The 12,552-nt window shown below is 44.3% G+C and overlaps 1 protein-coding gene across 1 annotated transcript in view; it reads right to left on the bottom strand.

The window, feature by feature from the left end:
* Nucleotides 1-1,013: 1,013 nt before the first annotated feature.
* Nucleotides 1,014-12,552, bottom strand: part of LOC115106313 (R-spondin-2-like) — a 75,626-nt gene continuing 64,087 nt past the window's right edge. The window contains exon 5 of the mRNA XM_029628914.2: nt 1,014-2,314. Within this exon, the coding sequence (XP_029484774.1) occupies nt 2,196-2,314 (119 nt within the window). The 3' untranslated portion in view covers nt 1,014-2,195. The remainder of the gene's footprint in view (nt 2,315-12,552) is intronic.

The following is a 12,552-nucleotide window of genomic DNA, read 5'->3' on the forward strand; positions in this document are numbered from 1 at the left end:
ACCTGTGAAAGACCTTCCTTGTACGTTGAGGCATTCGCCGTTCCCAGCGGAGGCTACTGTTTCACTGTCAGAGGTTGGTTTCACTCCTTTTCAGAGAAGGCTACATGGATAAACCGGGTATTATGGGTTATTTGAGCATCAACACCGTCACCCCTTTCCCTCTGGAAATATCATGTGTGACTTCAGAGGATTACTAGGAACAGGAAGCCTGTGGTCGGTGTCTCCCAGGATAATATAGGACACAACGTTGATTCATTCGCTACTGTGCGTCCATAAGCTGTCTGGCAGATACGGCCTCACATTTTCTAAGGGGCAATGATTATACAGTATGCATCACTAGGTTAATTAGCCGTGACTGCCGTTAAACCTTTCTTGGCAAGCCAGCACATTTTGGATTTATATATTTATTTATCTGATGTTTTGAAACCCCTGAAAATGAAAGAGATCTGATGAGTGCACAAATAAAGAGGGGGTGAATGTGTGTGTGTGTGTGAAGGAAGCATAGTAGGCATTTGTATGGCCAAATCAAGTGTAAGATAATGAGGATGGAAATGAATGATACGGTGGTGACGTGTGGTATTGCACCATCCGCGAGGTCACGTCAAGTCAAGATGACTTACAGGCCCGTTCACAGTGACGTCATGGTCAATTGACCATATCGAATCTCCCTGGCTCGAAGGCAGCTTGTGTCATTGCAGCGCACAGTGCATGATTGGGATCACAAATGTTTTACAAAATGACACAATTGTACACTAACAAGCTAAAGCTACCGCTCTTAGCTATTCATGAACAATAATACTGAAAAGCTACAACGACAGTCACATGACATGCATTTTAATAAAGCAAATGCACACACGTCGTCCTATGACCATATATTTGTTGAATCCTGAATATCAAACGAAGTCCGCATTTTATTTTGCCCTTTTTGAAACATTGAAATCGGTAGATGAGACCAAATGAACGCGATGCAACACTCAAACTGTTTCGCATGACCAGACACAAACAAGAGGCTCTTTTAAAGATATCTGTATTGTGGGATTCAAATCATATTTCAGCACAGAGTAGTAACAGTATGAGACAAAATTGTCACGAACACAAAAGTACAAAATAGAATCAATAAATAAATCAAATATATACCATATAAATGTAATAGCTATGTGGTGGCTATGTTTATTACTTTGTTTTCAATCTTTTTGAAACTGTGGCTTGATATTACAACCTTTTCACTAAAACATTTAGAACGCTGAAGGAGAGTCAATACCGAAAACACAGTAATAGGTTTTATAATTGGATAAACTCATCAACTATGTACACATGAGTTTTTTTGCCATGCTAAGTCAAACAACTACATTTATTTATCCACACCGTACAGTTAGAGAGCTGAAGCGGTTCTGGACGTAAACATTTTGTGCTGAGAATAAAATACATTGCAACTATGCAATGGTATTCCTTAACATGACTCTCAAAAATGTACATAGTGAACAAACAGGCAGTACATGGAACACACCGCCTCCGATGGGGGGAAAATACGAGTTGGCTTTGAAATAAATACAGAAAAGTCTAAATGATTTAAAGATGTCACTTAGAGCCGTCACCCTCGTTGCTTCTGCCAAATCTCTGCTCTTCTCTTGATCATCCTCTCATTCCATCTCTTTGCACGCTCTTCCTCTCTCCGTCGGAATCGTCGTCTCGACGTCTTCCATTGCCCCCTTAGCTGGACCGTCATCACTATTATCAACATCCATCTCATTCCTCATTCTCCTTCTGCTCCTTCGCGTCCTCAGTCCGTCCGTCTGTGTGTGTGTGTCGGTCGCCCCTCGTTTGGTTTGTTCTAACCAGACGTACATGACGTGTGAGCAAAGGGAACAAATGTTTCTATGAGTTCTATGATGTCACAGTGGGCTCAAAGGAGGAAGCTGATTGGCTGATCTGTCAGCGGTACACTACGATGCGGTACTCTACGGTACGAGGGAAGCAGCAGAAGGCAGAGAGAGACAGGGACAGAGGGCATATGTGTACTTTACTACAACCATAGACATGTGTAGGGTCATTAATAGGGTGTAGTGTGACTGTGTGCTGGGGTAGGAGGGTGGGTTGACGGGGTTGACGGAGGGTGGGGGGGATTTGTGGAGCAGCAGCTAGCAGCTTTGTGTTGTTTAGGTTCCAAGGGGAGGGGGGGGGGGGGTTCCAGTCCTCTATTGGCTGGAGCTCATGGAGGCCAGGTGGTCACTGTGCTGGTTCTGGGCCTGGAACCGGAGCCTCTGCTTGTTGGACTTCTTCTTTGGTTCTTTGGGTCGGTGCTTCCCTGATTCTCCTGAAACAGAAAGACAAGAAGGAAAAGAGAGCCTATTAGAAAAGCAGTGCATCAATGTAAAAAGGGAACACGTCCCTTTGGTGTCTCTAAAACCTGCTAATGTATTTACACTACCGTTCAAAAGTTAGGGGTCCTTGTTTTTGAAAGAAGAGCATTTTTTTTAACGTCCGTTAAAATAACATCAAATTGATCAGAAATGCAGTGTAGACATTGTTAATGTTGTAAATTACTTTTGTAGCTGGAAACGGCAGGATTTTATGGAATATCTACATAGGCGTACAGAGGCCCATTATCAGCAACCATCACTCCTGTGTTCCAATGACACGTTGTGTTAGCTAATCCAGTTGATCATTTTAAAAGGCTAATTGATCATTAGAAAACCCTTTTGCAATTATATTAGCACAGCTGAAAACTGTTGTCTGATTAAAGAAGCAATAAAACTGGCCTGCTTTAGACTAGTTGAGTGTCTGGAACATCAGCATTTGTGGGTTTGATTACAGGCTCAAAATGGCCAGAAACAAAGCCCTTTCTTCTGAAACTTGTCAGTCTATTCTTGTTCTGAGAAATGAAGACTATTCCATGCGAGAAATTGCCAAGAAACTGAAAATCTCGACAACGCAAACTGGCTCTAACCAGAATAGAAAGAGGAGTGGGAGGCCCCGGTGCACAACTGAGCAAGAAAACAAGTACATTAGAGTGTCTAGTTTGAGAAACAGACGCCTCACAAGTCCTCAACTGGCAGCTTCATTAAATAGTACCTGTAAAACACCAGTCTCAACATCAACAGTGAAGAGGCGACTCCGGGATGCTGGCCTTCGAGGCAGAGGTGCAAAGAAAAAGCCATTTCACAAACTGGCCAATAGAAAATATTGAGATGGGGAAAAGAACACAGACACTGGACAGAGGAACTCTGTTCATTTCTCAGAACAAGAATAGACTGACAAGTTTCAGAAGAAAGTACTTTGTTTCTGGCCATTTTGAGCCTGTAATCGAACCCACAAATGCTGATGCTCCAGATACTCAACTAGTTTAAAGCAGGCCAGTTTTATTGCTTCTTTAATCAGACAACAGTTTTCAGCAGTGCTAATATAATTGCAAAAGAGTTTTCTAATGATCAATTAGCCTTTTAATATTATAAACTTTGAGTAGCTAACACAACGTGCCATTGGAACACAGGAGGGATGGTTGCTGATAATGGGCCTGGGATATTCCAATAAAAATCAGCCGTTTCCAGCTACAATAGTCATTTACAACATTAACAATGTCTACACTGTATTTCTAATCAATTTGATGTTATTTTAAATGGACAACAAAAAAAGTCGCTTTTCTTTCAAAAACAAGGACATTTCTAAGTGACCCCAAACTTTTGAATGGTAGTGTATATACCATATATCTTGGTTCCCTCCTTACCCACTCACAACCAGCAGAGCTATGCCACTGGGCAGAGGGACTGGCAGGAGGATTCTGCCTTTTTTCAGCCCCATCACTTCTCCCTCTCGCTTGCTTTCTTTCTCTCTCTCTATCACTTCCACTCACTCTGCTAGGGTACACAGGGGGGAGAGAAACTGGGGAAATTGCATAACACTCTTTCCGAACTGGAAAAATCCTCGTTCGCAAGCCCAGGGTTAATGTAACTTAATGTATCCCAGGTGTCATTGGTGTGGGGCAAAGCATGTTGGCAATCTGTGCTATTGGAACCGTGTGCGGTGATACCTCGGTACCCATGGTTCGCTATGACAGAGGCGACTGCACCAAAAGGCAACAGTTTGTCTGCCAAAGGACACAAATGATATAACGAGGTGTGTGTGTGTGTGTGTGTGTGAGTGAGTGTAAGTGTGTGAGAAAGACGGAGAGAGAGAAGTAAAGAGGGGGAGAAGTGATGGGGCTGGATACAGGTTGGCTTTGGGTGGTGGTGGGGGAGGGCACAATCCTCCTGCCAACCCCTCTGCCCAGTGGCATAGCTCTGCTGGTTTTGAGTGGGTAAGTGATCTGAGGAAAAATTAAATCTGATAGTGTGTGGGGGGGGGGGGGGGGGGTTAAACTAGAGTCAGGCTTGGATGATGAGATGCTATCTGGATCCTGATTTGGCACAGCAAGAAACAAGGCATGCTATGGTTCGCCGAGGGGGGAAAATACAGAAAAATGCTACATAAATGGATGTCTCAATGGTAGATTTGCAAAACTTGGCTCCGTGTCCTATTATTGCACTTGCTAATGCCATTTCACTCAGGAAAATAAGGCTAAAGTGTGTCATATGTGGCAGAATTACCTCTAATTACCTTCTCATATGGCCTGGCCAAACGCCGCCCATTTAAAGCCGCCCCAAAAAAGTCTGGTTCAATTGAACATCTCAATATACACTGTAAAATATATTTGAAAATATTATTTCCAAGAAATGGGGACGTATAAAATTAGAAAAAAAGATATCTGTTTTTAACGAGAGTAATTTTACAGTTGCACAAATGTCAAACAATGTCACGTCCACATTTCACAGCCATTTCCTGCAATTAATTCAATCTAGCTAGCTATTGTTGGTCACATCGGCCATTCCGAGGGCGAAAAATAATGTTGCCTGTACCCAATATCTTATTAAAAAAAAAATCCCTCTTCAGAGCATAAAGGCTTTAAAATCACATCTCGTGAGGAAAACAAACATCTTGCTCTGAACTTTCCGTGACCTCCAACTGAAAAACATTAACAGCAAAGTTGCTATGCTCGTTTAGTAAATGTCGCTTTCGATTCTTTGGGTAAGCTACTGTATGGTTATGACTGCTAGTGCAGGCATAACGCTCAAGTCAATTTCGGACCACAGCCTTCAATTACGATCAACTCAAGACAAATTACATTTTGGTGGCTATAAAGTACACCTTGCTGAATTAAAAATACCTCTGTAGCTGAGTTAGGCCCACATGGGCCATTCCTTGGAGCCATTAGGCTGTTTGTGTGTAGCGCAAATAAATGTGTGAGAGCTCACGCTTAACAGTATAGATTTCCTAGATATAATCCACACGGCTTTAAGATGTTTGTGAACTGCATAACACATGTCTTACACCACACACAAACATGACTACAGCATGTTCATGGAAAATGTGTTTACACATCTCCATGGCATTACATAGACCGTGATTCCATGTCACAGTACTGCTCATCTTATAAGATGTAAGTAAGTCAACGCTGCCTCCAGACCCTGGGTCAAAATATACACACTTTGTCAAACCCTTTCAAAAGCTTGAGCCGTGCTTCATTTGGTTTCCCCCCAGTCCAACGTAACCAATGGGTTTAAAAAAAAAAAAACTATTACCTTGACATGTTATGTATTTGTCCCAGGTCCGAGGTCTGTTTTCCTCACGTCATTATTACGTTTCTCATATCTCAAAATATCTCGTTTATTCCAGGACAATGTGAAGTGTAAAAACCAAAACGTCCGGGAATGTCATCAGAGCTGTCCAAGTGAGCTGATGAACTCTTCTGTATCTGTTTGACCACCGTGTCCATGAAAGCATGGACCAGGCTGGGTTCTATTTCATAACCAGACAAGAGTTCTCTAGGCTGACAGCTAGAGGGCAACCAATACCAAGAGAACGTAGATCTTCCGCCCTCCTGTGCATCTGATATAAGGCTCGTGAGATGGCACATCATCTCAGGGTCTTGTCTCTTTCACTTTTAGCATTTACCAGGGTGTAACACAGAGTGAATACACAACGCTTTTATGATGTCATATTTACAACCAATGTAATCACTTAAGATGATTATGCAAGCCAGAGTTTCCATCAGGAACAAAAAAAAAAAGTTTAATTTGCCAGGAAATAAATGATTAAGAAGTCAACTCGATTACTTTCCAAACAAGGAACAAATTCATAAATCTTAGAGCGAGTACAGATAATTTGCCTTGGAAGGAAAATAAATCTTCAAATCATTTTTGCTATTTTTGTTTTACCCCACACTGACCCAGAATTGAAACTTGCTGCCAAAATTGAAGAATGGCTTTCGATTCATTAAATACATTAAGTTTCCCCCCCCCCCCCCATTTTCTTTCCAGTTTTGGCCACAATCGTTAATTGCATAATGTTTGTTTGTTTTTTGTAGATACAATCTGCCAACTAAAGCTTTGCATGTGGACAGGTTCGTAGTCAGAGTAAATTGAACAAACAAACAGAACATTTATAAGCAAATCTAAATGTTTTGTAGTTTTGAATGAAAAGCAGAAGCTGTTGTGGTAGCAGAGGATGACCCCACCATTATCACTGTGTGTGTGTGTATTATAGACGTGGTGTGTGTGTGTGTACATTAGTATTTGTACCTGTGTGTGAGGAAGCTCAATCTTGGTCTCACTGCATGAGCCAGGTCTGGTTCTGGTAAAGTTCTTGCTACCTGAAGAAAGACCTGGAATGCGCTCCAAGCCTGCTTTGTATCTGTGTGTTTGTCTAAGACGAGGATATGTACGCTCTTCCATATCAGCTCAAGGTCTTTAAGACATGTGTCTTGGACCCTCTAGTGTCAAAGCACCTGGCAGAGGCAGATTAGACTTCCCTTACAGGCACTGGGGTGGGAGTTCCACCCTGACCTCTGCTGACTGGGATATTCCAGGACCAGTCCGGTTGAGATCCATCACTTTCCATTTCTCATCTCTCTCTCTCTTTCGCGCGCGCGCGCGCTTTCCTCTCATTCGCATCCCTCTCTTTCTCTCTCTGTCCATCTCGGATGGTAATTGAGACATAGCCAGATATCCAAACAGGAATGCTGTTCTGTAGGCTTGTTGTATAGTAACAATAACACTATGCTATCTCTCAGGAGATATGGCACTCTGAGTTGCGGTCCATTCAACTTGTCTAATTGAATCACAATAACATTTTATACAGGGGAGTAAGACGGAGCCAAAACTCCCTTCACCTATCTCCAAATCCAATAACTTTGTTTTGGAGAACCAAATAAACCGGAGAAAATGTATTCTTTACAATGAGTGAGTGTTTGAATTATGTAAAAAAAAAAAAAAAAAAAATTGTTTTGTTGCATCATTAGGTCAATGTTGTGGTCTTCACGCTGCCAAAGAATGGGCTCAATTCAATGAGAACATTGACAAAAACAGACCTCGATAGAGACAGAAAAGGAAAGGGATGATTATTTTGATACGGACCTGGTGGCTGCCACTGTGGGAGTGTGTACCTGCATGCAAATATATAATCACTGAGGCCATGACCACCGTGTGTGTGTGTGTGTGTGTGTGTGTGTGTGTGTGTGTACTGACTGACGGCACGGCCAAGTGACTTCATCCACCCAGTGCTCGGGCTCCAGCAGGCAATGCACCAATCGAAGGCCTAACCTTATCTGCTCCGCTTGCGGTTGGAGGAAATCGATGGGACCAACCTTGAGAAGGCATTAAGACAAACGGTAAATGGGTTCCCCCTCTGAAGTAAACCCTCTCCTCTCCTGTTTGTTACCTCATCCCGCCAGTAAACGCCGCAATCATCCTGAGACCATCAATTAATACGTTTCTTAAGAGAAGGGGGGTTGAGGGTCAAAACAATTCCGAAGAAGATTCTGGTGGATTTAGTACGGTAAAAGCTGGAATTTTTTGGGCGGCTCATCTTCTTCATAAACATGCCAAAGCGAAAGCCATTATTTGTGAGGGAAGGAGGGGACTACTGGCGCCAGCGAGATTTGATTTCAGTGGCAGAAATTGGATTAGCAGCCATTAAAGGCCTCCTCACACATACTTTTATAATGCTGTGAAGGGGAACATATCTGTAGCCAGCTCATCTCACTCACACCGATGAGCTCTACTGTCTGGAATAAGATACACTGCATGGACAGTGTGTGTGTGTGTGTGTGTGTGTGTGTGTGTGTGTGTGTGTGTGTGTGTGTGGATATGTAAAATGGTAAGGACATATGGTGAGCCAAGGTCTACAGATGTTCACATGAAAAGATATGATCTAAAAGTGACAGAGAGTTTAGAGAGTGAGTACTAGGGAAGAGACAGGGGGGAGGATGAGGATGAAGAAAAGGAAGAAATGTAGGGGGGGCTTTTGAGTGACAGTGTATGAGAGAGAGAAAGGTAGGAAAGAGGGCGAGAGAGGGGAGAGAGAGACAGAGATGGAGGGAAATTGGAAGGGGAAAAAAGGGGAAATAGTTGAGAACAGGGAAAGATACACAGAGATGTGCCGGCAAAAACAACACGCCCTCTTTGTCCAGAGAGGACAATATTTTATGAGAACAAGTCCGTCTTGCCAACAGGATGACAAGAGCCTCTCTGCACAGCATCATTTATCCTAACAAGATTACTCCGAATCGTACTTTCTCTTCTCTCTCTCTCACTCTTCTCTGTTCTCATTCTCTTTCCCCCAGTGCTCTGCTTACAATCACCCATCCTGCTTAGCAGGAATGATTTAAAACATACGCATTCCGATTTAAAAAGCTAATGTTGGGATTAGGTGGGTCATTATTTTCTCATCTATGCGACGGAGGCTCTGTCGGGAGATTAAGCAGCAGGTTAGTCCACCGGTCCCGCCTTTGAAGCTCTTTTTTTGCTGACAATAAGTCAAATCGAAAACCCAACTCGGAGATTAACGTCTTTAGCAGGGAGAAGCCCCGGCAAATAATGCATGACTGACACCGTGATTAATCTGCCCGGTGGGTAATATGGAGTTGGGGTTCTTCTCCTTGGAGCTGCTGAGTGACTGTGACAAAGACAATGGAACGTTCCCCTGGAACGGTATCCAGGACTGGTCCGGTATCTAGGAATGGTCCAGCATTGAGGGAAGGACACTGTCTGACGATGAAACCACATTCAACTTTCAGTCGACGCTCGGTCCGTTTCTGATCTGTCAACACTGAGTCTGTATGCTTAGACTGTGCTAATGAGAGAGCTACCTGTAAATATTTGGTCAATATTTGGCTAACCGCTAACACCACACCGCCAACAACCTTAACATAGGCAAGCCAGCAGACCAGGCCCCAATTGTGGAAATCAAAACTGAAACCTCTGCAGAGTCACTCGCAACTCTGCTCCCCTGAACGGTACCCCTCTCCGGGTTAAAATCGGTGCTTGCTCACCACCTCTGGCTCTACTTTACGGATGGTGTCACCACGGCAACGGCAGAGGGCCACGCAGAGTGCAGGCGTGATGACTAGGCCACCGTGTCTGATACGCCTGAAACTCAAATTCATCTGCAGTCTGCTATCGCTCCCCCCGACTGACTCACACACACACACATCTGGGCCTAAATACACGGAGCTGCTGACAAGGAGGAATAATTAGCTTTAGTTAACTATAATGAATGGCTAAATGTTGCGTTTCATTTCAGACGGGCAAAATAGCTCTGTCGTTATGTGTGTGTGTGTGTGTGTGTCTGTGGACATGCTTGCTTGCATGCACGTGTGCGTATGTGTTTGCGTGCTTCAGTGTGTGTGTGGCTCAGCTAGTGTGTGTGCTGGTTGCGAGCGTGTGTGTGTGTGTGAGTGTTAGCGAGCTGTGGATAGCTGTAGCAAACCAGGGGGTGGTGTAAAAGTGGGCCGGGGGTCCAATTAAAAGATCAAGGGGACTATGGGTAGAATATTACACATTTATCATCGTGGCTGGAATAATAGGGGAGATGTCAATTACGTTCCACTTCAGTCACATAGCAGAGGAGAGGGTGGGGCTCTCATTCTCATGCTGTCATTGTGGGGCGTCTTCCATTTCCAGGTCACAATAAATGATTTGATCTCACTCATTCATTTAATTGAATCTATTTTATGTAAATATTTCCCGCATGCCTTAGAAAGGTGCCTTGGGGGGTAGAAACAGAATCATTGATCTTCGTTCCATCGCACCGTTACATGTCAATTGATAGACGCAGGGTAATTCCCTAACGAAACAAACCATTTTAAAACGGGGAAACATGGCGCTGACTTGGTTGCATTCTTGACTCTCCCTTTGTTTGGAGTAGAAGTACAATGATTGCCTCTGCGATTCATTATCTTACGCCATGCCATTAAACAGTAAAAGCTCATAAAAACAGGACTTGGCAGTGCACTTTTACACACTCTGCTGTTGCCTTTTAAAACCAACTAAAGAGAATGAGGAACTCACACTCCAGAGCACCGTGACCTACCCAGTCATAACTGTATACTTTGAAAAGCATGCTCGCTAGCACCGAAATGGCAAAACGTGCGTAGTCCTGCCAAGGAGGTGACCTCCTCGCACCAAGGATTAAACATTGGATGGAACATTTGTTTTTCATTTCAGGGTGGTGAAGATGCATTTCCTGTTGCCTGCAGGGGGGGTTGAGTGGGCCTGGGTCGGGGGTGTTGAGTGGGCCTGGGTCAGGGGTCAGGGGCCCAAAGTGGGCAGCAGAACAGGGAGAGGGGGCAGGCAATACGTGGTCTGGGTGGTGGGATATCTTTTTGTGGGGCCACAAGGCGGAGGGTTCTTCTGCTAACGCTCACGGTGCCATCTGGAAGACCCTTCCTTACACGCACACGCAAATAAATGGTGTCAGATATACTGTACTTACACCATCATGAGCCCTGCTGAGTACGTATGTATTATAGTGCAGACACACACAAGCACGCACGCACCCACACACGATGGAGTGTGTTCTCTTCCAGACAGAGGGGCTCACATTCACTGAAATATCAAGGCTGTGTCAACAGTGCATCATACATCCATAAAGAATATCGTGTCTGCCTTGTGAGGACACCAAGGGGGCATAAGGGGCGACTCAGAGTCTGTCACACAGGCTGTCGGCTGTCTGGGGCATGTGTGTGTGCTCTCCTCTCCCTGGCCTGCAACAGCCCCCCTTGGCCTGGGGGGTTTGGGGGGATCTAGGAGGAAATTGTCCAGCATGATTCACTGCTTTATACCTAATTTCTCCACCATGTCCCTTCATCCCCCGATCCTGCACTTTATCCCCTTCTCCTCTGGGAAAATGAATGGGAGGGGAGGAAATCCCCCCCCATGTCTGGACACGGAGCACAACTGTCCCGTGAAGAGGAACTAGGCCCTAACGAAGAGGGAGCCATGCTAAATCAGACGGGCTTAGACGCTAAACCTGTGGAAATCATGGCACAATCCCCATGCTCTAGCGGATGACAAAGGACTCAAGGATATAACCTTGTTTTTGTGTTTTTATCTTCTTGGATTGTTTGGGCAACTCTGGACGGTTTTCACCCCATCTCCTTGCACTCACAAAGTGTGAAAACACTACAAACCATTTTGTAAAAATAGTTACTTTCGACTAGACAAAGTCTAATTTGAGCCTTGAAGTCTCAGTCTGTTTGATGTCCTAGCAGAGCTCCTGTTGTGTGTGTGTGTGTGTGTGTGTTTCCGTTAGAGACCCAGAGCAGTCCGCTCTCAGTAGTCCCTGATCCTCACTAAGGCCTGAGCTCTATCAGAAGCCTGTCACGCGCCAGTCAAGCAGACAGCTGACTGAAGCTGACAGATCTCACAGATCCCGTATGGTCCAGCTATAGGCCGCTGCTGTAGTCTCCTCTCCTACCCAGGCACCAGCCGCCTCCCCGTCTGTCAATAATACTCCCAATTACCCCTCCACTCGGTCAAACACAAACAGGGGGCTATCCTGACGTCTTGACACGTGGAAAACATTTGATGGGTTTGTTCTTTAGCCTCCTTTGATTACAGTGCCATGTCCATTTCGACGTCCGTTTCAGGGTCTCACCGAGAATGAGAGAGAGGGTTGTGTATTTCAGGCAACAACATCCTCCCAGAGAGGTATGACAGCATGATGCTCATCGAGTAACTCGTGATTCCATTCAACGGCAATACCCAGCCTCAAGGCCTATTGGGGTGGGGTTATGATCCCAAAGCCTGCCACCAACGAAGCAAACTAGGTGCACTTTACAGGGGATTTAAAACATCAACGATAGGGCACCTGGGATTGGTCAAACTCCCTTTTGAGTAATTCACATAGAGGTCTGAGAGGTCGGATGAGCCATGGGAGGATCTATGGTTTCTCAAGTTTTCCTTTGTGTATATCCACAATCACATTTCAAATCAAATCAAAAGTTATTTGTCACATGCCCCGAATACAACAGGTACTACGGTGAAATGCTTACTTACAAGCCCTTAACCAGCGATCCAGTTAAGAAAACAAGAGTTAAGAAAATATTGACTAAATAAACTAAAGTTGAAAAAAGTAACTCAATGACATAACAATAACGAGGCTGAAACATTATGTACAAAATAACACACAAAATAGCACAATTGGTTAGGAGCCTGTAAACGACAGCCATCCCCTCAC

Source organism: Oncorhynchus nerka, linkage group LG3 (assembly GCF_034236695.1).
Source record: "Oncorhynchus nerka isolate Pitt River linkage group LG3, Oner_Uvic_2.0, whole genome shotgun sequence".
NCBI lineage: Eukaryota > Metazoa > Chordata > Actinopteri > Salmoniformes > Salmonidae > Oncorhynchus > Oncorhynchus nerka.